The sequence below is a fragment of the Oryctolagus cuniculus genome, chromosome 6, assembly GCF_051225735.1.
Source record: "Oryctolagus cuniculus isolate XC-2025 breed Fujian yellow rabbit chromosome 6, ASM5122573v1, whole genome shotgun sequence".
NCBI classification, from domain to species: Eukaryota; Metazoa; Chordata; class Mammalia; order Lagomorpha; family Leporidae; genus Oryctolagus; species Oryctolagus cuniculus.
Window position 1 is genome coordinate 133,148,200 of NC_142872.1, and position 27,032 is coordinate 133,175,231.

General features: G+C 36.7%; 1 protein-coding gene across 3 annotated transcripts in view; it reads right to left on the reverse strand.

Moving 5' to 3' along the window:
• The window catches only part of ANGPT1 (angiopoietin 1), a 253,157-nt gene that overhangs the window by 70,354 nt on the left and 155,771 nt on the right, over nt 1–27,032 (reverse strand). For 2 of the 3 annotated variants that reach the window (XM_008255827.5, XM_089335584.1), the window contains exons 3-4: nt 17,610–17,731; nt 3,803–4,035 (exon numbers count right to left, since the gene is read on the reverse strand). In XM_008255827.5, the coding sequence (XP_008254049.1) occupies nt 3,803–4,035; nt 17,610–17,731 (355 nt within the window). The remainder of the gene's footprint in view (nt 1–3,802; nt 4,036–17,609; nt 17,732–27,032) is intronic. The other variant, XM_008255828.5, reaches the window with a different exon arrangement.

Sequence of the window (27,032 nt, forward strand, 5' to 3'; positions counted from 1 at the left end):
TTTTCAGTAAATTCTCAATCACATGATATTAGATTCACTACATGTATTTAACGGACATGATGTTGTTTTAATCAACACTTAGATAGATGACTAGTAAAGGCTTCATAGAGATTTGAAAATTCTTCCCCAAAGAATTCCAAACCTGGTTTCCATGACATTATCAATGTAAACTACTTAATTCCAGCAATAACTATAAGTTGCCAGAAACATGAAGCAACCAGCTAAGCTTTGACACTGTGATAGGGCTGAGGACAATATTTCTTTAGTGGGTAATGTTTCTAAGAATAAAAGTGACCACATTTTCACGAAGATTAGACAAAAATAAATGTGTTACCCAGAAGACTTATATGTGAATGCAATTCATTTTGAAACATCCATTTGCCTAAGATATCATCATTGCCTGTTTGAAATAAAGAAAGCTTGCTGAATTTTTCAGAAAATGAATCAGTTATACTTAATTTAAATGGATTTCATATCAGATATTTTAGTAGAAAAAGTATTGTGAAAATAAACAAAAATGCTATATGTAAAGACAGATCTATAATTCCTGGACTAAATAAATGTTTGGGAAAACAGTATGTTTCTAACCAATACTTCTAGAAGCTCTTTTATCATATGGCTTTGATGCATTATAAGCACAAAAATAAAAAAAAAAAACCTGCAATTTTGTTGAGCATTTTACTATGGCACATATGATGCACTTTACATAAACTTTTTAAATTTTTTAGAAATTATTTTAATTTCATGTTTTCTATTTCTTTTATTGAAAATTATAATTATATACATGAGTGAAATGCAATGTTTCAATACATGTATACATTGCATAAAGATCAAATAATGCTAATCAACATATTTATCACCTCTCATGTCGTTTATTCAAGGTGAGGATATTTAAAATCCATACTTTTAATAAGTTTGAGTTATATAACTGAATAATTAAAGTTTTACATTTGTAAGTATTTATGTTGAACTATACACCTGTTAGATACATATTATGATCCTATCTTAGAGATCAGAAATCTGAGGCTAAAAGAAGTTTCTTGGATGACTGTCAATAATCAAAAGCTCAACAACATTATACACAGACATCTTTTGATAAAGGAAGTTTTGCTTACAGATAGCACTTCAGCAATGTGTGCTTAATAGAATTTTGTCCCTTGAAAGAGAAAGAAGGAATTAAAATGTGATAAGTCAGTTGCATCTTCAGCACCGGGTTCTTGGTTTGATATTGAGCATCTAATGTAATTCTTCCCCTTTCTTGATGAAGTAGGCACATGTAACCTGACATTGTAAATGAAAGCTTCGTAAAGGTCAGATTAGTTGCCAATGACAGAAACTCACTGAAATTTTCTTCTCTTGACTGGTAGGAGTACACTCAAGCTTTCTCCACCAATGGCTGGAGGTTCAAATTCAAAGTAAAATATTTTTAAGGTCAATTAAAAATTTTAGCTTTCTAAATCCTGACACAGCCCATGATGTTTTTATAAGATTATGCATAAGACTATTGTTGGCACTTTTAAAATATACATTTTAGAAAATTTGGTCCATTTATTATGGTATATTGATTTTAGAATGCCTGTGTACATATGAATCCAAAAGTAAAATATATAATCTTTTGATAAATAAGTTAATAAATTCATTTAGATTTAAATTACAAAAGGTTTTACCTCCATGCTTTCAAATTGGAATAAAATAAAAGTTCATTTAGTAACTGATATTTAACTCAGTGTTATGCTATTAGTGACTTTAGATTTTAAATTTCTAGTAACTGAAGATTACAGCTCCAATAAAAATAAAACTTGTGCAGAAAATTAAAATCTTGATAGAAATTTGTGTCTGAGTCCTAAAAAACCGAAATATTTAGTTAGAATACTGCACACAGGTTAACAGAGAAAGAAAAAAGATTCACAAAAAGTAAATGAAATAAATGGCTATGAGAGTGTAGAAACCATTGGAAAATCAGGCAGTATCCTTATATAAGGATCACAAATCCTGTATTTAAAATCTAATTTATTTTTGGATTGTATCTTTAAAAAGCAAATAGATATCTGGAGGGTTGAAGTACTGGGCAATTTTACTCTATTATTTTTACTATTTTTTGGCTGTGCTATATTATAAAACAGATACAGTTACTTTTCTCACACCCTGAATAAATGTTAAGGGTAGTATCTATCATGGTTGCCATCATAATGTCTCTAATCGAACAGATTCTTGGTTGCCTGATATTGCACTCAAACTCAAAACCCAGCCAGAAATTTTAAAGTCACACCCTGTCTCTAAAAGCTTTAAGACATATTTATTAGATAAATACTCAAAATGAAGTTAAATGATGAAAGTAGGCAGACATCTGAGCTCTGTGAGAATCATCAGGGCTTGACATCTCTAAAGTCATGGGGTAAAAAAAGACCTCACTACTCAGCCCCATGTACTTTATGTCTCAGAATGATAAGAAAAAATGTGTTTTCAATCTTTCCCCAAATGTATTCAGTTCAATATGAGAATAGATATGTCTCATATTAATACTTAATTTCTAAATACTCATGAGCTCTATTAAAATTCTCTGGCAAAACCCCACTCTACTTTTCTTCCAGTGGACTCTAGCTCAGGGTTTTGGCAGGCTCTGACTGATTAGCAGGTTTTTTCCTTCCCAATCACATTACTGAGCACACCCAAATGGAGCTCTGGGAACTCACTGTTTAAAAAATATTACTTTACAAAGTATATTAAAGGCTTGTTTAGACTATCTAAATGAGATATAACTCAAGGTAATGGAGTGTAATAGAGAAATGTGAAATGTCTTTAAAACAAGATCACTTAATATGAAGTCATGCTCTATATTTACATATATGAAAGTATGAAATCTAGCTGATTTTCATATAGCTCAAGTCTACTATTAAATTAAAGCAGATGCCACATATGTACATGGAATAGGTACCTTAAACCTCTACATGAATGGTTACATAAACCACAGCTTAATGACAACAATGGCTTTTAGATGTAAGTAGTGTTTTATTTTACTTGTCACCATTTAGAATCCCATTTGGAGCACAGAAGTATAAAAGATGACCATCAGCTCCAAGCTCTAAAGAGCTGTAGTGAGGCTCAGAGGAGGTTCTGCTTTAAGTGGCAGGTGCACAGAGAGACCCTCATCCATTAACTGGTAGGTGAATGAGTGGATAGACAGATGTCTTTTAGAGAGACACAGGCAGATATTTCAATAGCTAAGTGACCTTAGATACTGTAGTGATCAAAACTTTATAAATTTCATTGCCACAAAGACAGCCCAGAACAAATGTGCCCAAATACCTTGATTAAATCTCCTATGTAACAATAAGCCTAGTGACCTTAATAAGTAACTTTTAACAGCAATAACACTTTCTCATTCATAAAATTATGGGAATTTTATCCCCTTTCTTTGAAAGAAACACTCCTCCTTCAACAAAGTAGACAATTAAGATTAGTTTCAAAATAGGAACTGTCCTAAAACTTTCCCCTCCTCTCTGAAACATTCTTTAGCACTGGCTAATTTCTGTCTTATATTGTTAACCATCTAACACCATAATACCTAATATTTATTCACAACAATAGAATTGATTTTTTATTGCAGATTTACAAAATTGAGCTTATCAATACACTCTCTAAAATGAGATGATTGTCCACAAAACTTCACAAATGCTTGTTAAGAATAATATTCTGCTCTTTTTACAGAGCAGTCAATATAGTGGAGAAAGTTCTATTCACTATTGCATTGTTTGCATGAAATAAAGTACTTACAAAACCAAAATGAGGAAGAAATTCTTACCACCTTCTTTAGTGCAGAGGTTGACAAGGTTGTGGACTGTGTCCATGAGCTCCAGCTGCTGCTTCTGCAGGACGCTGTTGTTGGTTGTGGCCCTGCTCAGCTGTTTCTCCAGCTCCTGGATTATGTACGTTTGACGAGCAACCAAGCCTTGGAGGTTCTCTTTCTCTTCTTTTAAGGTGTCCAACTCTTCCTTGTGCTTTCCCTCCATTTCTAAGATTTTATGTTCTAATAAACTACAAGGGGGAAAAAATAAGACTTAGTTCTGAAAATGCTCTACCTGCTGTGTAACCAGTATAAGATTAGAAATTTTAATTAGGCATTTCAGTATGAAAATATTTGTATAGTTTCTTTATATCAGTTGAGAGGCAGAGAAACAGTGAGGGCCGGGGAGAGCAAGCCCACCTACAGCTTCACTACCCAAAAACCTGCAATAGCTGAGGATGCTGGGATACGGGAACTCAATGTAAGTCTCCCATTCGGGGGTGAGGGGGGCAAGAACCCAAGTAGTTGAACAATCTCTGCTGCCTCTCTGGATCTGCACTAGCAGGAAGCTAAGACCAGGAGCCAGCGCTGGGAACGGTATCCAGCCACTCTGATGTGTGATGTTAGGTCTTAACCAGCAGGCTGAATACCTACCCTGAAAATATTTAAGTCAAAGACTCAAGAATAATTATATTTTCAGGGCTGGCACTGAGGTGTAGTAGGTGAAGCCTCCGCCTGAGGCGCCAGCATTCCACATGGGTGCCAGTTTGTGTCCTGTTGCTCCATTTGCAATCCAGCTGTCTTCCAGTGGCCTGAGAAATCTGTGGAGGATGGTCAAAGTGCTTGGGCCCCTTCACATGTGTAGGAGACGCAGAAGAATCTCCTGGCTCCTGGTTTCAGATCGGCTCAGCTCCGGCTGTTGTGGCCATTTAGGGAGTGAACCAGCGGATGCAAGACCTCTCGTTTTGTCTCTCTCTCTGTGACTCTGCCTCTCAAATAATCTTTTTTAAAATATACTGTCAAAACATAAGATACAGACATGCACATACACATCAAATGCAGAACAGTTAAACCAGATGTCATCAGAGTAAATTTCTATTCCTAAATATAATTTATTCTATGTGGTTATCTTATGCTCAGAGTAGCTGACTAAACCCAGATAATTCTAGTCTGGGGAAATTATAGAATCACTTTCACTAAGTAAATGGATCCAATAAGGGCTAGATAAAATAATTCAGGAGAAACCATGAACAAAACACTCACTCACTCATCTGGCATTCTTAAAACATTAACATGGATCAAGCTTCACTAGAGTTCTGTGGGACTGGGGAATAGTACAATGATGCAGATGCCACAGAACCAGAAAATGAGCTAGCTAAAGTAACGGTGAGTTGGGATATTTTATATTTGGTCCTTTATTTTATTTCATAATCCAAGCATCATGAGGAGGCTAACTGGCATCCCAAGTTCCCCGATCATCGTGTACATGATTCAGCAAGGGAAGGCTCCGCCCGGCTGGTAGCACACTCTCACAAAACGATGGGATGCTTTAGAGTGACGCCATCTTCAACTAAGCAGCTTCCCTCCTCAGATCTCTGTTCCGCTAACACATTAGAAATGATAGAGAATGCAGAGGCATGCTTGGATCTTACAGACTGACTGGAAGTAAAAAGCATGTACATTTTATAGAGTGTCTAATACACTAGTTTTCCTCGGGGAAATGGTCTATTTAGTTTTCTCAGTTGTTTTCAGAGGGTTCAGTCAGTCCTTAGTTTACAAGGTGTTATTCAAATGCAACACACCAGAACGGGCACTTAATTTACCTTGGAGAAATCTAGCTCTGAATCATTCCTATAAGTTTTCAAAAAAAAGGGACTCTAGGGAGTATTATAAATTTAATGCTTAAATTATAAAATAGAGTATGTTTGAAGAGCCAAAATTTCCAGCTCCATACATGGTGTGGGACGAGATGTAATATCTGAGGATCTCATACAGATAAAGAAGTGTGGCGAGATCTGCACACGGACTTTGCAGAGCTTTGCCAACAAACCTCTGCTCCAAGAGACTGTGGCCCAGTGTGTGGCAAGAAAGTCACCTGCGAAGCAAAGCCTGGAAAACACCTGCACGCTTATGTGATTTGGACCCTCCTGACAGTGCCCCGAGTGCAGGGCCAGATGCACACATGAGAATCTCACACTGGACATTCAGCTTTCCTAATCAGTAACATTCTGGCTTGGGAAAATATATTATACCTTGTAGTTACTCGGGTACTAAAATCCAGTAATTATGCAAGCTATAAATGACACCATGCCTAGTCTAAAGATTTATTTTTAGGAACAAAAATCTCAAAAAACAGAAGCTTATACAGAACTTCTGTTTCAAACATAATACATTTTTTCCAGATGTTTGCCTCAATGACTTTACTTTCTACTTTCAATGTATTCCTCATAAAGAGGATGTGTACTTAACACATGGCTACTATCTGAAATGTCAATACAGGAGGTAAGTTTGTGCTATAATTTTAAAGTATAATTTGGAAAGAGCTGGGCATGGAAAGTTGGTCAAGGAAGTCCTATGGCCAAAGGAAACAATCGACACTGACTAGTGGCTGAAAAAGCCTGCATTTCCTGAGGAAAAGGGATATACATTAGCATATTGGCAAGAACATTAATTTTATAATTCACAAAACAATTTGTGGTGTATGTGGACTGCCAAGTATCAAAGGGCATCGATACAGTCTATCTTATTAGAAGAGATGTTTATACACAGTGAAGAAGGGACTGTCATGGAAGTAAGACCCCTGCTCTGCATCACGGGAGTCTCAGAGGGATCTAGAAACCCAAGTGATAGGAATGGCAACTACAAGCAAACCGGAAACATGTCACGCAGCACTCACAGGGTTTCCAAACCACAGGTCTTCCCAGGTAATTACCTCTTCTAGTCTTTTTCCCATCTCATTTCGTCACTGAGCACTCCCTTAATGACTTTTGTGCCGCAGTAATTTTCTACATAATATAATGGAAGTCCCTAGTAAACAAATTAACAACTTTTTAGACTTCTTTAGGCAAGATAGGTCTCGTCTCGACCTTTCTGTTCCTTTTGACTGTACTCATCTTTCTGTTTCATCTTCTCTTCAGATTTGGCTCCAAAACACTGTTGCCTTTTGTTTGATTCTTCTCATCCATTGGTTATTATCTACTTTGGAAGCCAGCCCTTCCTCTTCATCACTTCCAAAATGGTTTGAAACCAAAACTTACTTGCCAGAAAAAATCTAAACACTATCTCCACTTGTCATCACATCCTTCCAACATACTATTACAGTTGTGAAGCATTTAAAACCGTTATCTCCTTTGATGCTTAAAACAATATCATGATTTGGACTGAGTAGCTATTATAAGCTGCAGTATATTATTACCCTAGTATATGGGTAATAATCTAAATATCTTGTCCAAAATCATGCAGATATTAAATGTCAGAAACAGGATAAACGTCATGTTTTCTAACAAGTTGAACTAGAAATATAACCATATTATCCCACTGCTGTGGAAATGACATCTCCTTTATTTAGTGAAATGCAAGTTCTACTTATTTGTACCCATTTATATTGTACTAACAGTTGAGACAATACCTTCACATCTCCTTTGTACTTCTTGATTCCCACATCATTATTTTGGGAATTTATCTTTCATAATATTTGAATCTCTCCATCATTCTCACATAAGAAAGCAAAACTTTGTTTGCCAAGCCAGTTTTTTAAAAATCTGAACTGAGATTTTCTTAAGTACTACTCTGCCTACAGCCTCTTTAATTTTCTGTTTAATATACCAATGAAATTCTATTTTGTCTCTGGTTCCTTGTATTGATTCTCTTTTGTCTTCTCCCTAACAGGACAGTGGGAGATGCCACCTCAGCACGACAGGAAGACCTCTGAATACAGAGATTGACCTGAAGGACAACATTAGAGTCCCAATGTTCTAAAATTGGGGAGACAATGTAGTCAGTTTCCCCTGGTTATGGTGTTCTGTAACAAGTTTAGCTTTGGGTTAAATTAGTAACACAAAACCTCACTGCTGATTCCAAACTCCAATGCACTGTTTTCTGGAATGCACTGGGTTATAATTTGATTACATAAAATAAGAATTTCATTGTCAAGTTTTTGTGAAGCCTGCATTAAATAAGCAATTATATTAAGATGCATTTTTTAGGACTGGTATACCATGGAACAGTTTATGAAACTGTACACTTAAATCTATACAAGTTGAGCTAAAAATCCAAAGACAGAGTTTCTCACAAGAGTCTCAGGATTTCCTGTTTCCCATCTTCCTGGAAACACTTTGAGAAGAGACATGCCTAGAATTTTGGCGCTTAACTTCTAGTTTGAGGCAGAGGTACACTTTAGTGAATAATAAAATAAACAAAATAATCTAGGTCTTGAACTTCAGTAAAAGGTTCTCAATGAGTATATACAAAACCCTATTTGAAATTTTTGGTTGATCTTCCCTCCTCTGTTTTACACAGTCTGTCTCCTCCAACATATTGGAAATATTTCAAATCATTGAACAGATCTTGAAACTTTCACAGCAAAAGCTCTTCCTTTCAAATTGTTTCCCACAATAGAGTTCTTAACATAGCAGCCAATGAATTCACAGTGGTGACAGTTGCCTAAGCTCTATGTGTGTAAATATAGCCCTTCAAGCAAGGGAGATGTTGAGAATACAGAAACCTTCTCCTTTTTATCTGTCTGAACCATTTTACAGATGTTTTCGTTTTTTCATTATTTTAATATATATGGTGTCAACATGTGTTTCAAATGTGGATTTGTAAAGAGTACCCCTTCCCCCACAATATGCAAAGGTATGTTTAGTTTAGGTTCAATTTATGCTACACATTTCTGATTTTAACATAGTACATTTTCTTTCAAAGTTTGAAATCACATTTTGTTCAGTCTTTCAAATTTTCAGATTACACATTACAAGTATACATTACCAAAAAAAATGTTTTAAAGTTTGAGTTAAATAAGAATAAATGATAACGTGTTCAGGGTAGAATTCGAGAACAAAGAAGAACGATACATTTTGCATCAGAAAGATGTAATAATCTCATTTTAAAATAGATTAAGCAATAAATGACAAACTAGATAACATACTTGTAACAAACATAATAGTTTTGATATCCATTAAAGAACTCATATGTATTATTAAACACAAAAAATCTAATGGAAAATTGAGAAATATGTGAAGAGGCTCGATATAGAAGAAATACAAATTGTCAAATGAAAAGATGAAGATCCTGTGGGCATGTGTTTAGCCTGATTAGACACTAAGACTCTCTTGCCCCATATTGGAATATCAGGGTTAGATATTTGCTCTGGCTCTTGACTCCAGTTTTCTGCTAATATGGACCCGGGGAGACAGTGGTGATGGCTCAAGTAATTGGATTTAAAAAAAAAAAAAAAAGACTTAATTGAGAGTCAGTTACAGAGACAGAGGGAAAGAAAAGAGAAGGAGATCCTCCTTCCACTCCCAAGCGGCTGCAATGGGCAGGGATGAGTCAGGTCAAAGCCAGGAGCTTCATCTGGGTGTCCCACATGGGTGGTCTCCCACATGGCAGGGGCCCAAACACTTGGTCATCTTGTGATGCATTTCCCAGGCCATCAGAATGGAGCTGCTGAGACTCAAATCAACTCTCATATGGGATGCCAGCATTGCAGAAAGTGGCTTTATCCACTATGCCACAACACCAGCCCCTCAAGTAATTGGATTTTTGCCACTCACACGGAAGACCTGGATTGAATTCCTTGCTCCTGGTATCAGCTTGACACAATCTTGATTTTTATAGTATTCTGTGTGTGAACCAGCAAATGGACGATCTCTTTGCCTGTGTCTCTTTGACTAATAAATCAAAATGAAGAAAAAAGATGCACAATCTAACCTCCCTGGTGTCCAAGAAGAATAAAATGGCTATCAAGATTTTTGGAAAGTAGGAAGCTTATGTACACTAGGGAGAATGTTAAATTCAGAGATAGTTTGTCAGTATATTTTAATATTTTAGGATATCAACTACCCTAATTTTAGTACATCATGTTTATTAATAATTATGATAAACTTTAAATTATAGTGCATACATAAGAATAGACTGCTACTCATTCTTTAAAATGAATGAGGTATATCTATATGTAGTTATACATATGAAGTGTTAGTGGTATTGCTACAAAATTGCTGTGAAATAAATAGAAATAAACCCAACAGAAAATACGTAAGACCTATAAACATATACTCACATCATCTATATACTATGCTTGTATGAAATTGTGTTAGCATGTAACTATGTAAACCTACATACCAATATGTGTACCATTTAAACTTAAGTACATGTTAGTATATTTGTAGAAAACTTTTGGAAAAGTAAACACCAACTTATCTATTGACAGGGATTCTTTGTGGGATTGAGGATTATAAGGGCTATGGAATGTAGGGAAACTTTGACCTGCAAATATGTATACAGATTTATAACTTAATGACAATATCAAGCTTGTCTTACTGTTTTAAAAAATTTATCAGAGAAATGAAATAAACAGCAAGGATCTAAAATGGCATGGACAGATGTTGTCCAGAAATTAAAAGATTGGTCTGAATTAGTGAACCTCAGAATGTAGATTGATAACCTTGGCTGCCATGAAATGAGCTTCTTGGAATGTAGAATAGTGTTCTTTCTCCATTTTATTTATGTTAAGAGCAATTAATGGGCCTACAATATTTAATATAAACTATGTAGTCTGTATTTCCCACTAAAAGTATTTTTGTTAGCTGTGTGAGTGTGTGTGTAGATAAATGGCATTGGTTGGGATAGAGTTACTGAGATGTTTGCCCATTCATTATTCACTGAATATTTAGAAAACATTTAATACTATATACTATTCATAGAGAATTGTGCCTGGGAGAAAGAAGAAAACAGTAAACAAAATATAGTTTCTGTGTTCCAAAGAGTCACAGTCTAATAATGTAGATATAAATACATACACACATACCCCTCTTTATTATCATGTTATGGTGTAAGTGAAATAATGAGGGATTATAGCTATGATGCTGTCTCATAAACTGTAATGAGCATATCTATGGGACAGGGCCAGCGAACAGTTCTTGAAGGAAGACACACATGCATTGAGTTTTCAAGGATGAGTAGGAGTTTGTAAATTGAATAAGGAGTATCAGATATGCCAGATAAGGCAAACACCAAACGTGTCTAAAATAACATCATATGTTCAGTGTGATGCTGCTGGTAACACAACTAAACACTATCATAGGCACTGCTATCCATGATTTGTATTCATTAACGTGATCTGCAGAACTGCTCCACACAGCACTATTATCATTAGCTCTGTGTTACAAATTAAGAAACCAAAGCTCAGAGAGTCTAAGTAATTTGACCAGAGTTACACAAATAAAATGTGATAGAGTTTGCTCTAGCGGTAATTAAAGGAAAGAGAAATCTAGGCAGTCTGGTCCTGGAGCTTGAGCTCTTGGCTGTTAGGTCATACCTTTGAAAAAAATCAGACTTACAGAAGATTGTGACATTAGGATTAAAATGATAGTGGACTATGTCTGTGCTAAAGACACAGTTAAACAGAATCACACAGAGGTTGGGAGGGACTTAAAAGAGGAAAACTATTTGCATGATGTGCATCTTAGAAGATTATGGTCATGCTCTGGATAATATATTTGAGAGGCATGAGGTTCAAGGTACAGAGGTCACTGTGCAGCCTAGACGAGAGATAATGAGAAATTGACCTAATGCATAATCAGTGGGATCAGGAAGGACAGAATGGATTGAAAAAATATTTAGATGGATTTGATAGCATGAACAGTGGTTGGTGTATTATAGGGAATCAGAGAAAGGGGAGATTTGAGAAGTCTTTTGGATTAACAGTTTGATCAGAATCTTATTTATATGCTAATATCTCAAGGTCATTGAAATTTAAAAGAAATAAAATGTTATATGCCATTAAGTTCACTACTTAAAAAATTAAGAGAAAATGATATTGTTCTATTCCATCAAAATCTGTGTATGTTCTATTTAGAAGGGACAGAATAGAGTGGGCAATTTTCTGTTCCCTGATATTCACAAGTAACATAATTCAGCCTATAGATACTAGAAGTTTACAAGGTTTTACTTCAGTGTTTTGTGAAGAATTTATTAAGTGAAGAATTATTTTAATTAAAAAGACTGATTTAACATTTCATTTCTTTAGGCATATCAAATATTAAAACACTAATACTTGATTATACCATTACAATTATTTGATAATATAAAGGCATGATTTGGTATCTGGAAACTAAACAAGTTTCAATCACAGAAAATTAACTTGAAAACTTCTCATAACTCCATCTAGAAGACAGATGAGGCTTGTCAAATAAGTTCAGTGAATTTTGAATATCAAATAAATAGTTGATATATTCTACTCCAATATTAGAAGGACTAAATAATGTCCTATATGATAGGCCAAAAACAACTGTTCTATTTTTTTTCAAATTTATATATATATTTTTTTCAAATATATTATTTCAATTTTTATTCCTTTTTTCAAATTTATATTTGTGTTAATAGAATAACTTGACAACCACATCAATTATACTGAGGCTACATAACATTGGGGAAATATTTTACATAATATTTAAGGCAGAAAGGCACTATAGTCTTGAACCTTAATTTTGTCATAAAGTTGCTGTTTGTTCATGGGCAAGTTACTTGACCTTGGTGAACTTCAGTATTTTTTGTGCAAAATGGGAAATAAGAATATATACTTTGCAGGACTGACTGGAAGGTTAGTGTTAGACCCTCGGAGTGAGGATGCTAACACGTCGAGAGGCACACCCCAAAGACTCAGAGTCCAGACCAGCTGATGCAAAAGCAAGAGGATTTATTCGGCGTCTGTGCAGACGGGCCTCCTGAACTCAGGAGTCCAGAGTGCCCCCAGCACAAAGCCACACGGTTTATATACCCACAGCGACCAATCAAAAGCACTATAGAGTCCGTGCACACAGCAGTCCAATCCGAGAGCTGATCATGTGAAGGGCATGCGTCTTCTACCCAATCAGCTACGGGACCACATGGGAGGCCATGCACACAGCAGTCCAATCTGTGAGCTGATCACGTGAAAGGCATGCACCTTCTATCCAATCAGCTACGGGATCACATGGGAGGCATGCACCATGTTGCCATTTTGTTGTTTACTTCTTTAGTAGTTCCTTTCCCTTCCAGCGCCATCTTGTTCACCCAGAGGGGGACAACATCTCACTCCCTTTGTTCCCCTGGTGGGAGAGCAGCATCCTGCTTCCCACACCGTTATTTGAGTATTAGGAGGCATACAAACTGGGTTAGGTCTTAGCACAACCAGGCACAAATGTCGCAGCTAGCTAAGCATAGTGTCCCTTATTTTTATAGCTGCACCTAATTTTAGCTTTGGGGGAAAAAGTTTAGGGCTGTAATTTTTAAACTTTAATTTTATTTGGGGCAAAGGTAACTTCTTGTTTTTAATGGTATTGGCTTAGGTCACTCCACCTTGGTTTGATTTTTAAGGTTCTTCAGTTAGCAATAATGAATGTAAAGCACCTGGCACAGATGTTTACCTTATAGTAGATAGCTAGATAGTAGCTATCATTGCTCAAAATAAGTTGGAGTTGTGATCATGAGTCTAATTCCACTTCGCTCTGAATGGTCTTATGAAAAATTTCCCTCATCTTCACTCTGCTTATTCAACATAATTATCAAGAAAGCTCATGTGCTACAACTTTGTGTGCATGGAGTGTCAATTCCCTTTCTGGATACTCTGATAAGGCAGAATGATTAATTCTGGGATGCTCTATTTTGTGTACTGCACTCCAACCTTGTAAAACGTTAGGGTTAAATCAGAGCTGGATAGGTGTTTTGTAAGCTGGCCAGTTGAGCCAGTCTCATATTTGGCTCAGCTGAAAGAAATTGCTTTAGGACATCTTCCCCTGCTGCTCTTTCATTTGTTTAGAGCAGAAGCAGTCAGTCACATACTAGAGACGTCTAATAAAAAGTGACAGTTACGCGTCCCGTTTGGTACTCATGATTAAGGTAAATATTCATGTTTCCCATTTAGTTGGGTTCTGAGCTGTGCAACTTTGACTGTATGGGTAAGTTATAGATCCCATAACCCTCTGCTGTTTCCTTGAGGTAAGAAGGTAAGAAACAAGACCAAGTTTTGAGACTAGGGTAGCATCCAACAAAAGAAAAAAAAAAATCCCAGAGAAAGAAAACTGGAAGCTTCTTTCACCCCTACCAGAGCGTTAGAAAAATAAACAGAGCAAATGTTGTTAATCCTATTCCTGTTTTGTGTTTTTGGCTATTTAAGAGATAAAGCAGTGAATCCAATGAGGCCAAAAGCCATTTTCAGCCTCACAAGTGATCCATTTATTTTGCTAGGATGTGAATCAGCAGGATATCTCAGCATGCTATGTAGTATAATCCTATCCATAAAATATTCCTCCTTGTTCCACCAGAGAGGTGGTGGACATCTCTAAGGCCAGCTCACCAAGTTGGCGGCTGATGTCCCATCTTATTCAAAGCTGGTAAGTCCTACACCCAGACAACCCCCACATTCCCTGGGGAGGAAGAAAAGCTCAATTTAGATAATCCCCCCCTTGCAAAGTGTATTAGCTAATCCAAACCAGACCTGACTACAGGCATGCTGTTCCTGTTTTAGAGATGCCCCAATATAGAAATAGCTTCTTGTTGCACTTGGAGGATTAAAATTCAAATAAAGAGGTACGGAGGACCAATAAATAATTTTGAAAAATATAAATTGTTTAACTTTGGCTCTCTCTCCACTTAAACAGGGAGGGCTCATTGCTTGGTTGTGCTAGAAAGAGGTTGGTAGACCTTCCCTCATTTCACTGAGCACAGGAAAAAAAGGAAGTATGCTAAGTGTCACAAATGAGTATTTCTGATATGTACAAAGAAAACCACTTCCAAACAGTGCTTTGTACCTGGTTACATAACAGATGATCCGCCAACCCTCCATGTGCATGCCTGACCCCTCAGGAGGAAGCGAGGCAGTTAACTGAAGTAATACAACACAACCAGGAGGTGATACCCTAGCAACCACACTTGAGGCAATGTCATACTGAAGGGATCAAGGTCAAAAAAGAAAGGGGTACAGAGTAGGATATAAGATGTATGTACATTCTTCTCAGCACTGGAAAGAAATTAACTTCTAACTAAAACATAATCCCTGAATTCACTCTGAAACGTCTATATTGCTAGAAAAGAAAATTGTTATAATTCTGAAAATATTACCATATGTAATAAATGGTGTGAATTATAAATGTAAGAAAACCTTGGTTTTTCTGAAGAAATTAGAATTAGCCAGAATAAATTCACATCTTCAGCAGAAAGCATTCCTGTGCTTGGGAGATGCCCTGACCCAGAGTGGAGTTCTTAAGGGCTCACAGTCTGACCCAGTTTTACTGATGGAACAGAGAAAACTACTTTTAAAGAGTTGCCTTTTAAAAGTAATCTTTTAAAAGAGAGAATTTTGTAGTAGCTGTTATTACTAGATGCTTTATCAAACATCAAAAATCCAAAATAATCTAGAGTTAAGGTAATAGGAATATATTAAAAACAATAAAAAAGAATGAAATGAATATGAGAAGCATGGTGGGAAGGAAGGAGAGAGGGAGGGAGGGAGGGAGGGAGGGAAGAAGTAGAGATGGAGAGAGGAAAGGAAGAAGGAGGGAGGGAGAGAGCTGCATACCAGTTATACCTAAGAGTAGGATTTGTTTTTGTAGTTACGCTTGAGATACTTCAGGCCCCTCCATTCATTGTATAGTATCCTAACAGCCGAGTGCCAGATACTATAGACCAAGAACTAATGTACATATTAGTAAGATGCTAATTGAAGAATATAAATTCATGCTGCTAAAGTTTTAATAATAAATATTAGGTAGTAACATCAACAAAGGGTGAATTAAGACTACCCTAAGTAATACATATAAAATGAAATATCATGCCGTTTCTAAGAAGGCTATGGGTAATATTTGTTATTAGTACTAAAAGATACCTCCAAGGAAAGCAGGCTGAAAAGCAATGTGTAGAGTATAACATAACTTTTTGTGCAAAAATATATTTGTATATAATATGCAGCAAAATACACAATGCTTTGTAGGACAGCGGTTTTTAATTTTCTTTTGGGTACTTTTTTTTCTTTTCCTACAAGAAATGTGTGTTATTTGTACAATTATAAAAACAAAAAAATAAGAAAATAAGGTAAATTGTCATTGTTTTAGTTATTCATGATTCCTGGACAAAGCTTTCACAATAGCACCTGCACATAAATGACTAAATGGGGTTTACTTTTAGTGACCCTAAATCCTAGGATGGTTGAAGTAACCATGTACATGTACATGTTTGTTACTGTGAATCTGCAGTAGGATAAATGTTACTGTTGAACAGGTTTTTAATTCCAGAACATTTCATCGTGCCGCCAATCCAGGGTCAAGTCCTGTCACGTTTATTTATAGTTATACGATTTACCCCATGACACAGTAAAAAGATAAATAAGTATAGAATTTAGAAATAGCAGTCACAGGGTACACATGACCCCTTGCAGATTCTAAGCCAAGGGCCAGGTTTATCTTCATGCAAAGTTTTAGCTCAAATTGTTGGCATTTAGGGTGAAGCAGGAAATTTCTTTTAGGCTGAAGATAGTATGAAGAGGCCATGGAATAGAGTAGAAAGAGGAGGACTGGCAGCAGAGAAACCCGGATTCTATTCCCAGTTCTTCCAATAGCGAGCTGTGTGACCCTGGCAAGCACACCCACTTTCACTGACTCTATGTCCTCCATAAAGTAGGAAAGGAGCTGTGAGCCTTAGGTGCCCTTCCAGTTTAGAAAATGGCAGAAGTTCTAGTTCAGCCAATACAGTAACATTTAACTAGTTTACACCAATACAATGGTCTTTAACTCAGTACAATGCACAAGAACTGAAATTTCTTCAAGTCATCAAATATCCAGAGGAAAATGTAATTAAATACAAGATATTTGCCCTACAGAAGTGATTTGATTTAGCATTTTAAAATACAACATGAGAATATTTCCAACTTCAGTCACAAGCTATCTATGATAGTTACTTAAAACTAGGATAGTATCTTGCTGTCCAGCTCTCAAGTTCTCTAAATCTCATTTTGCTTGTCAGGGAGGAGTCATCACCTATAAAATGATGTGATAATAACTACAAAGGCAACCAAAGACACTTATATATCCAGAATAAATAGTTTTAAATAGGGAGTTAAAAAACCCTTCTTTATTATTTTTAAGTAATTCTCTTAAAATTTTTTTAAATTTTTAAATTTTATTTCTCCCCATTCACGATCTCTAAATTCAACAACATTGCCTTGGTCAAAAGCTTAACAGGGTTGAATGATAATTCAAGAAGTGCTATTCTTCCCTTACTATTACAGATTTCAATTCTGTCCTAAAAAAAAAAAAAATCAATGTAATATAATGTATTTAGTCCTATAAACAATTTTTAAAATACAGTGGATTTTGAGTGTCAGTATAAAGAAATTAATGCTAAAATGTTTTAAAAGCACGTATTTCAATAATGTAGGCAACAATATAATCTTATTGTTGACATAATTACTATATTCACCTGAAGTTCCCCCTTCTTAATATATTAATTTGGCCCTGTATGTCTTTTTTTTAATTAGTAAAATATATCAATCTTTCTTTTAATGAGTTAGTATAAAGGTGGAGGATATAAACAAGTATATGCATGAACATTTTTGGAATAAAACAATCCTCACCTGTTTTTCTCATGAATCTTTAGAATTTCATTTGTCTGTTGAAGAAGTTGCTTCTCTAACTTGTATGTTGATAATGAATTCTCCAGCAGTTGTATTTCAAGCCGAGAAGTTTGATTTAGTACCTTAAGATAAAAGATAAAACCATTCAAACTTCAATCACAAATCTAAGAAAAGGGTTTTCTCATCTTGTTTTCTGATTCAAGAATGTCTTCAAGAATAGTAAAATGGTCTACATTGTGCTAACTAATGCTCTTCATGTCTCTTACATATTACATTAGTGATAGTTGAATGAGAATATTGTCATTAAATCCATTATCGTATTTCAACTTTTGTGTCCTGAAATCTTACTGTTTTCTACTGTGCTAATTGCTCTACATATTTTATCTCCTATACTTACAAGTGCAAGTTGGATATTAGTACAAGGTTATGTATAACTTAGAATCACCATAGGCAAGTAACATACACCTGCCTTGACTCAGCACCATAAAAAAATCAGAAATGTGAAACCAAGTCTTGACATAGATTAAACAGATTCATAATTACACAGTGTTTATCACCTATTGTGTTTGGTCATTGCTGTTCAAGCTTTCCTATTCTTTACTAGACACAACCACCTGTTATTGTTACCACTTCACAAATGAGGAAACTCAGGTTCACAGAGTGATTCAAATTCTCATGAGAACCAAGGAAGAGCAGGATTTCCAATCCAGATAGGCTGACTCTTATTCTACCACTCTCCAGAGAAAATGAAGAGGATGGAAAATCATTCCAGGTCTTAATATGTGGAGATGCAGTGACCAGGAGACCAGATTGTACTACAAACCGATTACTGCTACCCTCCAGAAACTCTTAACCTGAAGAGTATTTAAGAACTCTTAACCTGAAGACCCATGTTATGTTGTATGGTGGGCTTTATTATGACATGAGCCTATGAGCCATGCGTGTACCAGACCCATCATTCTCCCAGCAAAGATCACACAGTTCAGCCCTAGCAGATGACTTCCAATGCTGTCAATGTCAGGTCCCTGTCTACCTTCTCACTTTCCTCCTTTTCTTCTTTCAAAGAGGATGAAAGGGCAAGGGAGAGGGTAAATTAGTTTTAAAAGTCCCACTATTCAAAAACTCATAACTACCACAACTTTCTTAGCGCTAATTGAGAGGCACCTGGGAAAACTTCTTGTAAAGTTAGTGTCGGGGTAAAGGGTCTACCTACAAAAATGACACTTTGAACAGAATAGGAGGAAAACCCTCAAAGTCTCAATATGGAATTTTATCAGATGCATGTAGAAAGCCTTTTCAAAATACATTGATATGACCAAGGCTGAGCCCCAGGAGGTTGGAGGGAAGGGAAATATAAGGGCAGAAACTGTGCTGAGGTGAGAGGCAATGTCTTTGGTTGCAAAATTTAAAGAGGTGTCAAAAATGCAGTAATCAAGATAATTATTTTAATGTGAAACTTTTTAAAAAATAGGGACAAGTGTTTGGCCTAGTGGTTAAGATGGTGGTTAAGACACCTGTGTCTCACATCAAAGTACCTGAATTCAATACCTAACTCCAGCTTCTGCTCCTAGGAGACAGCTGTGATGGCTCAAATACTTTGAGCTTCTGCCACTCTCATGGAGACCTGGTTTTAATACCAGCCCAGTCCCACTGTGGGTATATGGGGGGTGAACCAGTGAATGGGAGGTCTCTCTGTCTCTCAAATAAATAACTTAAAAAAATTAAAAGTAATGCCAAAAATTCACATTGAAGAAAAAATCATTTTAAAATAAAGACAGTATTTGACCCAAAATATGTGTGGTTCAGTCTGACAAGATCTCATTTGCTTTGCCGAGTTCCTGCAATGTGTGAAATCAGGGATAGGACCAGGGCGGAGATGGGGCGGAGAACTATGAGATGAGGAGTTTATAGCTCAAAAAAGTTTAAACTGTTATGATCCATTTACACTTGTCATTATTATGGACAGAAAGTTAATCTAAAATTTACTATACTAATCCCATATTACATTTTGGGAGGGTATTATAGCTTTAAAAACTATTTCCCTATTCCATACCATTTTCTTTAAGGGAAGCTGTGATTTGAAGTTAGAATTAGGAGCAACTCACAAGTAAACAATGGTAGAGATTGTAAAAACTGGGAATGCACAGATAAAACTTTCAACTACCAAACACATTTTCATGCAGGAAAGATTGTTGTTTGTTGAGTGGAGTTTTATAAAATAATGAAATAGGAAAATAAGCACTTGTATCTGTGAGTGACACTTAGAACAGTGCTTTGCACAGAGCAGACATTCATAGTGTGTGAATGACAGGTACACTGCCTAACTTAAGCATGTCATGTACACATAAATAAATTTAAAATACTCTCTGATCATAATTTCTGGCATCCTCAAACACCAAAAATTTCATTTTTTTTTTTGACAGGCAGAGTTAGACAGTGAGAGAAAGAGAGAGACAGAGAGAAAGGTCTTCCTTTTTCCGTTGGTTCACCGCCCAAGTGGCTGCTACTGCCGGTGCGTTGCAGCCGGTGCACTGCACTGATCCGAAGCCAGGAGCCAGGTGCTTCCTCCTGGTCTCCCATGCGGGTGCAGGGCCCAAGCACCTGGGCCATCCGCTACTGCACTCCCGGGCCACAGCAGAGAGCTGGACTGGAAGAGGAGCAACCCGACAGAATCCGGTGCCCCAATCGGGACTAGAACCCTGGGTGCCGGCGCCGCCATCATTTGGTTTTTTAAGAACAGTAAATATCATTCTCTGTGAGTGAACAATCCAAAATTGTTCAAAAGTCTGGAAACCATTAAAGATTCAATCTCTTCTCTTCTCCTTTGTGCTACCTCCACTTCACATCCAGATAGACCAGAGTGATCTTTCCAAAAACACAAGTTGGGTTATGCCACCTCCTCTGTTAAATAGACCATGGAGGGGTAGGGGTACAGCACAGTGGTTAGTGGGTTAGCTTGGGATGCCTGCATCCTACCTCAGAGTCCTGGGTTTGAGTCCGGACTACCACACTTTCAATCCAGCTTCCATCTAATATGCACCCTGGGAAGCAGCTGGTGATGGCTCAAGTACTTGGGTCCCTGCCACCCACATGGGAAACCTGGATTGAATTCTGGGTACCTGGTGTCAGCCTGGCCAAGCTCTGACTGTTGCAGTCCTTTAGGGAATAAACCAGGTAATGGAAGATATCTGTCATATCCCTCTTGCTCTTTCTGCCAAATAAAATGAAAAAAGCGGATGGCATTCCTGTTTTAGAATAAATTCCAGAGCCCTCAGCCTGCTTTACAAGGCTCTAAGCGATCAGGACCTGCTTCTTGGATCCCATTTCCTGCCACTCTCTTCCTTGTTTATTTTGCTTCAGCCACACAGCCTTCTTTGGGCCACCTCCACAAATTCATTTCCATCTCAGGGTCTTTGCACTTGAATTTTCCACTGACTGGAATGCCCATCCCTTCCCACATGATGGCTGATTTCTTTTCATCATTCAAATCTTGCTCAAAAGGGTCCTTTCTGGCCACCCTTAGTAAGTAGCTCTCCCCTCACCCTCCAAACAGGTTACTCTGTTTTACTTTCCTTATGGAATCATCACTATCAGAAAGTATCCTATCTTTTTACTCATTTGCTAGACGTCTTTATGCCCCACAATAATGTCAGTTGCACAGAGGTAGGGCTGCCCTTCCTGGAGCCAGAACCTCAGGACTGCAGCATTGGATGCAGCCTACTGGGATACTTAGAGCTTTATGCTGGATGCTTCAGTGACCACAGAGGGGGACATGTTTCTCAAGTTGGCTATGGTCACAGAGAGGGTAATAGGTCCATGGAAACATCAGGCTGGACTTCAATTACAACAGTCCAAGCTAAAAAGACAGCATCTGCACACAGGAGAAAGAGAGGGACCAATCTCAAAAGTTCAGGATATCTGCCGGTCGTCTCAGACAACTTTTACACACAAATGCCAATCCCTTCTCTTCTTTCCCCATCACCATAGCCCTATTGCTGCTTTATTTCAACACTTTTCACTGATGTATTAAAATAGGCCTAAAGCTCAAAAGTGGGCAACCTTGAGAATTGTACAGCAAAGTATGATAAATTGACCACTTTCTTGCCATGTGTCTATGGAACTCGATGCTTAGCAATAATCAAAGTGTTCCATTAAAATGACAAAAGACATTTCCTTCTTAGCCTAAACACATCCCAAAAGCACATCTCTGGGGGAAGAAAAAAAAGAAACCAGTGAGGAGTCTATAGAACAAGCCCCTGAGGGACAAGTTCAAAGCTTAAACTTTCCAGACTATGTAAGAGTAAGGAAGATTCTCAAGACCCAACTTGAAGATTTATGGGCTATTAAATTTTACTTCTTTTAAAAATAAAATTTTCAAAATAAAAAGTATTAGTTTCCCAGAGAAAATGAGCTAGCACATTTCTGAGGCCTCTCCTAAAAAACTTTGAAGAGTGCCACTGATCTTCTTTAATACTAACTCTGAAAATAGGGTGAAGGTTGGGGTGGAATATAAGAACCACGGATGGAAGCCTCTTTTAACAGCATATTTTAATTTGAAATCTGCCCTGTTTAAAGGCTGCTTTTGTTTTCATTTTTTTCTTTACATTTACACAAAAAAGTAACTTAATATATAATGCCTTGGCAATATACATTTATGAAAGAATGAACATTAATACATTAATAAGGGATGAGAGAAAAATCATCCTTTGTCAAAATCAATGCAGTAATTTCTTTGACAAGCAGTTTGATGAAATCTTATCCTACAAGTTATTTATTAATTTCCAAGAGGAAAGTAAAACATTAGGCTAGAATGAGATATAGGCTACTACCCTAGTCAAATAAAACTTAGCATCACAGTGCAGCAATCTGATTTTTGATCCTGATGAGATGCAGATGAAGTGATTAGTTATTTTACAGTGTACTCCTACTGCAACATTCAATTCAACCAAACTGAGTCCTTATGCGCAACTTTCAATTAAAAAAAAAAAAACTCCAAGGGATGTAAGAATAAATCAAAGACCCTGATAAGTAAATATGCAGAAAAATTCAAATATGAAACAATTCACAAAACAATTACCCCAGTTTCACAAGAATGTCAATGTTAAGGAAAAAAGGCATTGAAACCTATTCTAAACTAAGAGAAATTATTAAACCCTGAAAAATAAAACTTGTTAAAATTTTGGGCAGAACAATTGAGAAAATATAAATATGAAAATTAATCTCAGAGAATTTTTGCTAATCTTAGTCATGATTTTGTTAATCATGACTTATTAGTACTATGTACATATTATAATTATATATAATCAACATAACGTTATAATAGCTTCATTATCTCTAAATATATTAGGTCTATGCTATGTTTAAAATATAATCTCATTTGGTTACGGAGTTTAGTAGAGATAATAATTATATTACAGTCTAGATATTGGGAGTTGAAGTAACTTGCCCAACACAGCTAACAAGCAGTAGAGCCAAAATGGAACTCAAGCAGTCTATTTCCAAAGTCTCGGTTCTTTCCCACAGACTCTTGTAGCTATAAACAAGCAGCTTCCCCTGGCTAAGAAAGTTATGTGTCAAAGGAGTCCCTTGGCCCCCAACAGCAGTGCTAAATAGTCAGCCCCCAGGAGCAAGCTTAAGTATCCCTGCCACAGTGACTCATTGCCTGGAAGTGGCCACTGGGAACCGTGTTCTCTGTGCCAGCACAGTGTGGAATTTCAGAGAACAGCAGCTGGGGCCATTGGTCATTTACACTCCCCACCATAGGAGACTGGAAAGGTGCATTTTTATGGCTATGAGAAAAGGCTTTATAGCTAAATAATTTGACAGAAAATTGAGGAGGAAATGACTTAGGAATGTTCTGCCACTCAAGAGAAGGACTGCTTTCATGTATTAATATATTCTATCCAGTACCTAGGAAAGCGTTTTATATCAAGGAAATACTCAAAATATATTTTTTAAAATTTAAGTTACATTTCTATTACCAGAGTTCCCCCTCTAAATCATTAGAAACTTAGGAACAGTGTCTGAGGGACCTTCCTATAGCTGGCCCAGCTGGCCAGGGACAAGAAGAACACTACATCCTGGTGTCAGAGTTGACGTGACGGGTGCATGGTAGAATGGCAACAATAGGTGTCCCTTCCTTGATATGAGCAGGCTGGCAGCAGCATCTTCATTGAGAGGAGGGATTCAGTGACTGCGAATAGGTCCATATTACCCTTTGCTCGGATCCATGTATCATAACCACAGAGAGACGGGGAACCATGGAGAGAGGGGGCATAGACAGAGAGCTGACAAAGCTTGTGCACTTTCATGCCAGTCTTTAAAATCTTACTCTAACTTTCACTGGGACAAGTAAGTTCCCCTTTCTGTGTTTCAGTTCTTAGTATTGCTGTCCATTGTTTCAACACGATCTACTTTGTTGAGTTTTGTATTTTTATAATTACTAAATAGCTAACATGTAAAAATTATTAGAATGGGGATTAATACAGATTATTAGATTTGGTTTTAATGGTATTTATTTGCCTATTAGTTCCTCCCAAAATCTAAAATACATGAAAAATAAAATTATGCTACAGGAAGGGACATAAATGGTTTCTGAAACTATATTTTCCTATTGCACACTTAAAAAGAGGAATTTTAAGGAGAATAGATATTGGTACAACTGATAACAAAGTGAGAATAGCACTGCAAACCAATTGAGGAGGAAAATGCGAAGGGATCGGTTCTCGATTCTCACCGCCACGCCAGTAAGGTTATTTAGATGAATACATTACTTAGCTATTTTCTGATCATGAAGCTTATCAAGGCAAAGTGTATCTGAAAACGGCCTTGCAGGAAAACCATGACTCTACCACCTTTTGTTAGGCTGAAAGTCTAGAAATCCATAGAGCACTAGGAAGCAGTAAGTCACTTATGTTTACAACATTATCATGTGGAAGCTGGCTGTTAAAATGCATTGAAAAGTGATTTCCACATGTTCTTGAAGTAACTAAGGTTGCAAGGTCGGTCTTAGGGAAAGTGACACTAATGTGACGCCAGGTTAGATGAATATAGGAGCAAAATCTTGGGACTGTACCTGGACAGCACAGAAGGATCTATTGGCTTTTGAATGCTTATTGTGAATAAAGTGTATCGAGATTGAGGAACGATTTAGGATGCACCTTGTAAACTTATCCGTGCATCAGGACTTGTGCACTTGAATGATTTTATCTAACCAGAATACAACCTGTTGCAATAGTTCCACTAAGTCCCACCTATGTTTACATAAGAAAAGTCTGGAGCGTCATAGCTACAAATAGATGGACAATTGAGAGACATTAAAATGAAGATGAGGGATGGGAACCCAGCCTATAGTGCAAAACACCAGTTAGGATGTCTACACCGCATATTGGAGTACAAGGGTTCCATACCAGGCTCCATTCCCGACTCTTAAGGCAGATCCTGGGAAGCAGCAGTAATAGCTCAATATAGCTGGTTTCCTGCCACCCACATCGGAGACCTAGATAGAGTTCTTGGAACCTGACTTCCATCTTAGACCAGCCTGAGCCCAGCCACAGCTACTGTAAAGCATTTGGGGAGTGAACCAATAGATGGGAGTCATAGGTGTGTGTCTGACACTAAAATAGATCATTTTTAATATTACTTATTTGAAAGATAGTTACAGAGACAGAAGAGACAGAGCTTCATCCATGTATTCCACGAGTGCAGAGGCCCAAATACTTGGACAATCTTCTGTTTTCCCAGGCACATTAGCAGGGAAATTGATGGGAAGTGGAACAGTTGGGGCCCAAAACTGGTACCAGTAGGCTGGCATTGCAGGCAGCAGCTTGACACCATCTGTACCACAATGCTGGACCCAACAAACTGATTTTTTAAAAGATGAAAATACCTATCAAGATGGGATGGCATTTTGAGCCATTATCTTTTTTCTATTTTCCTCTCAGTGTTGGTTCTGAAGGATATGTGATTCTTTAAGTTTTGCAGGTTTTAGTTATCTTAAAATTGTACTTGACATAGCTAAGAAAATTTCACTGGCCCTTTATGACAAATGTTAACTGCTCCACATAGGAAATGGTTATTATTTCTTTGAATTATTTTTGCTCTTTTCCATGATGTACTATCTCCTTGTCTTACAGATGCTAAACAAATTGTCTCTTAATACCTAAACACTTTGGAAATTAATATTCTAACAGTGGGATGTTTCCCCCAACTTCCAATTTCTAGATGGAAAGAATGCAAAAACAACCCAAGATAGGGGTATCTGTGGATAGAAAATAAAAAAAAAACCTTGATATGCAGTTTATAAAAGTTATCATAGCAGAAATGTATAAATTTTCAAATATGTAATCACAATATAATATTAGTATGACTATTTCTGGCCATGAGAATATTTTGTAAGAAATGGGGAACATTCTGTTCTAGGTAAGAGAAAATTCAGTCATGTAATATATACTGCAATACCTTCAGAGATCACCACTGTTACTTAGTGTGATGTCTTCTATTTTCAAGTGATAGTACATAGAGAATCAAGATAGGGAAAACTATGTTTAGTTAATATTAATACATAGCCAAAAAAAAAGGATTTCCCAAATTCCCTGTGATTTATTGCTCCAATGAAATCAAATTCATTTAATTATTTAATCTAATTAATTTCATCTAATTAGTTAAGTATCAGTATTGCCAACCAAGGGTAAAGAAAAGGAAACATATGAGACAACTGGACTTTTGAGTACAAAATGTATTCATTATATCAATGTGAGAAATCAAAGTTTCTGACCTATCTGCTCTAAATAGTTTTCATAAAAACAATTTGTAATGGGAAAGTTGTCTGTGTTATATAAAATACTCTGTCCATATAAGTTTTTATTGCTATTTCTCTTTAAATAGCACATCATCTGGGATGTAACTAACACAAGTGCAATAAACTGGAAATGAAGCAGTACCTTATTTTTGAGTGTTTCAGTTTTGATTCTAGAAGTCAACTATATTAATAAGAATTATCTCCTGAGTTTAAGAAGTGGAGTAAATTTTCCTTGCTCAAGAGATCATCTTCTCAAATGATGTTTACTATGTACACGATACGGTCATGGTGGGTTTGTGGCATGACAATTCAAGGCCATCTCAAAATTTTGCTGATTTAAATTCAAATAAGTATGTCATTGTACATCTACTAATAGGAGACACACACACACACACACACACACATTCCTGATCAGTTCATTTGGGGTTTTCCTTTCTATCTACTGATAGCACAAAACCCTTGCAGGTGCCATTTTTGGCTAGAATATCACCAGAGACAAAACAATACAGCTCAAAAGTGCATATCAAAGCCATTAATTTGACCCAAATGGTTATTTTATTTGACACATATCATATCACAGTTGGTAGCTGCAATGTTTATTTGAACTTAAACACTGATTAGGT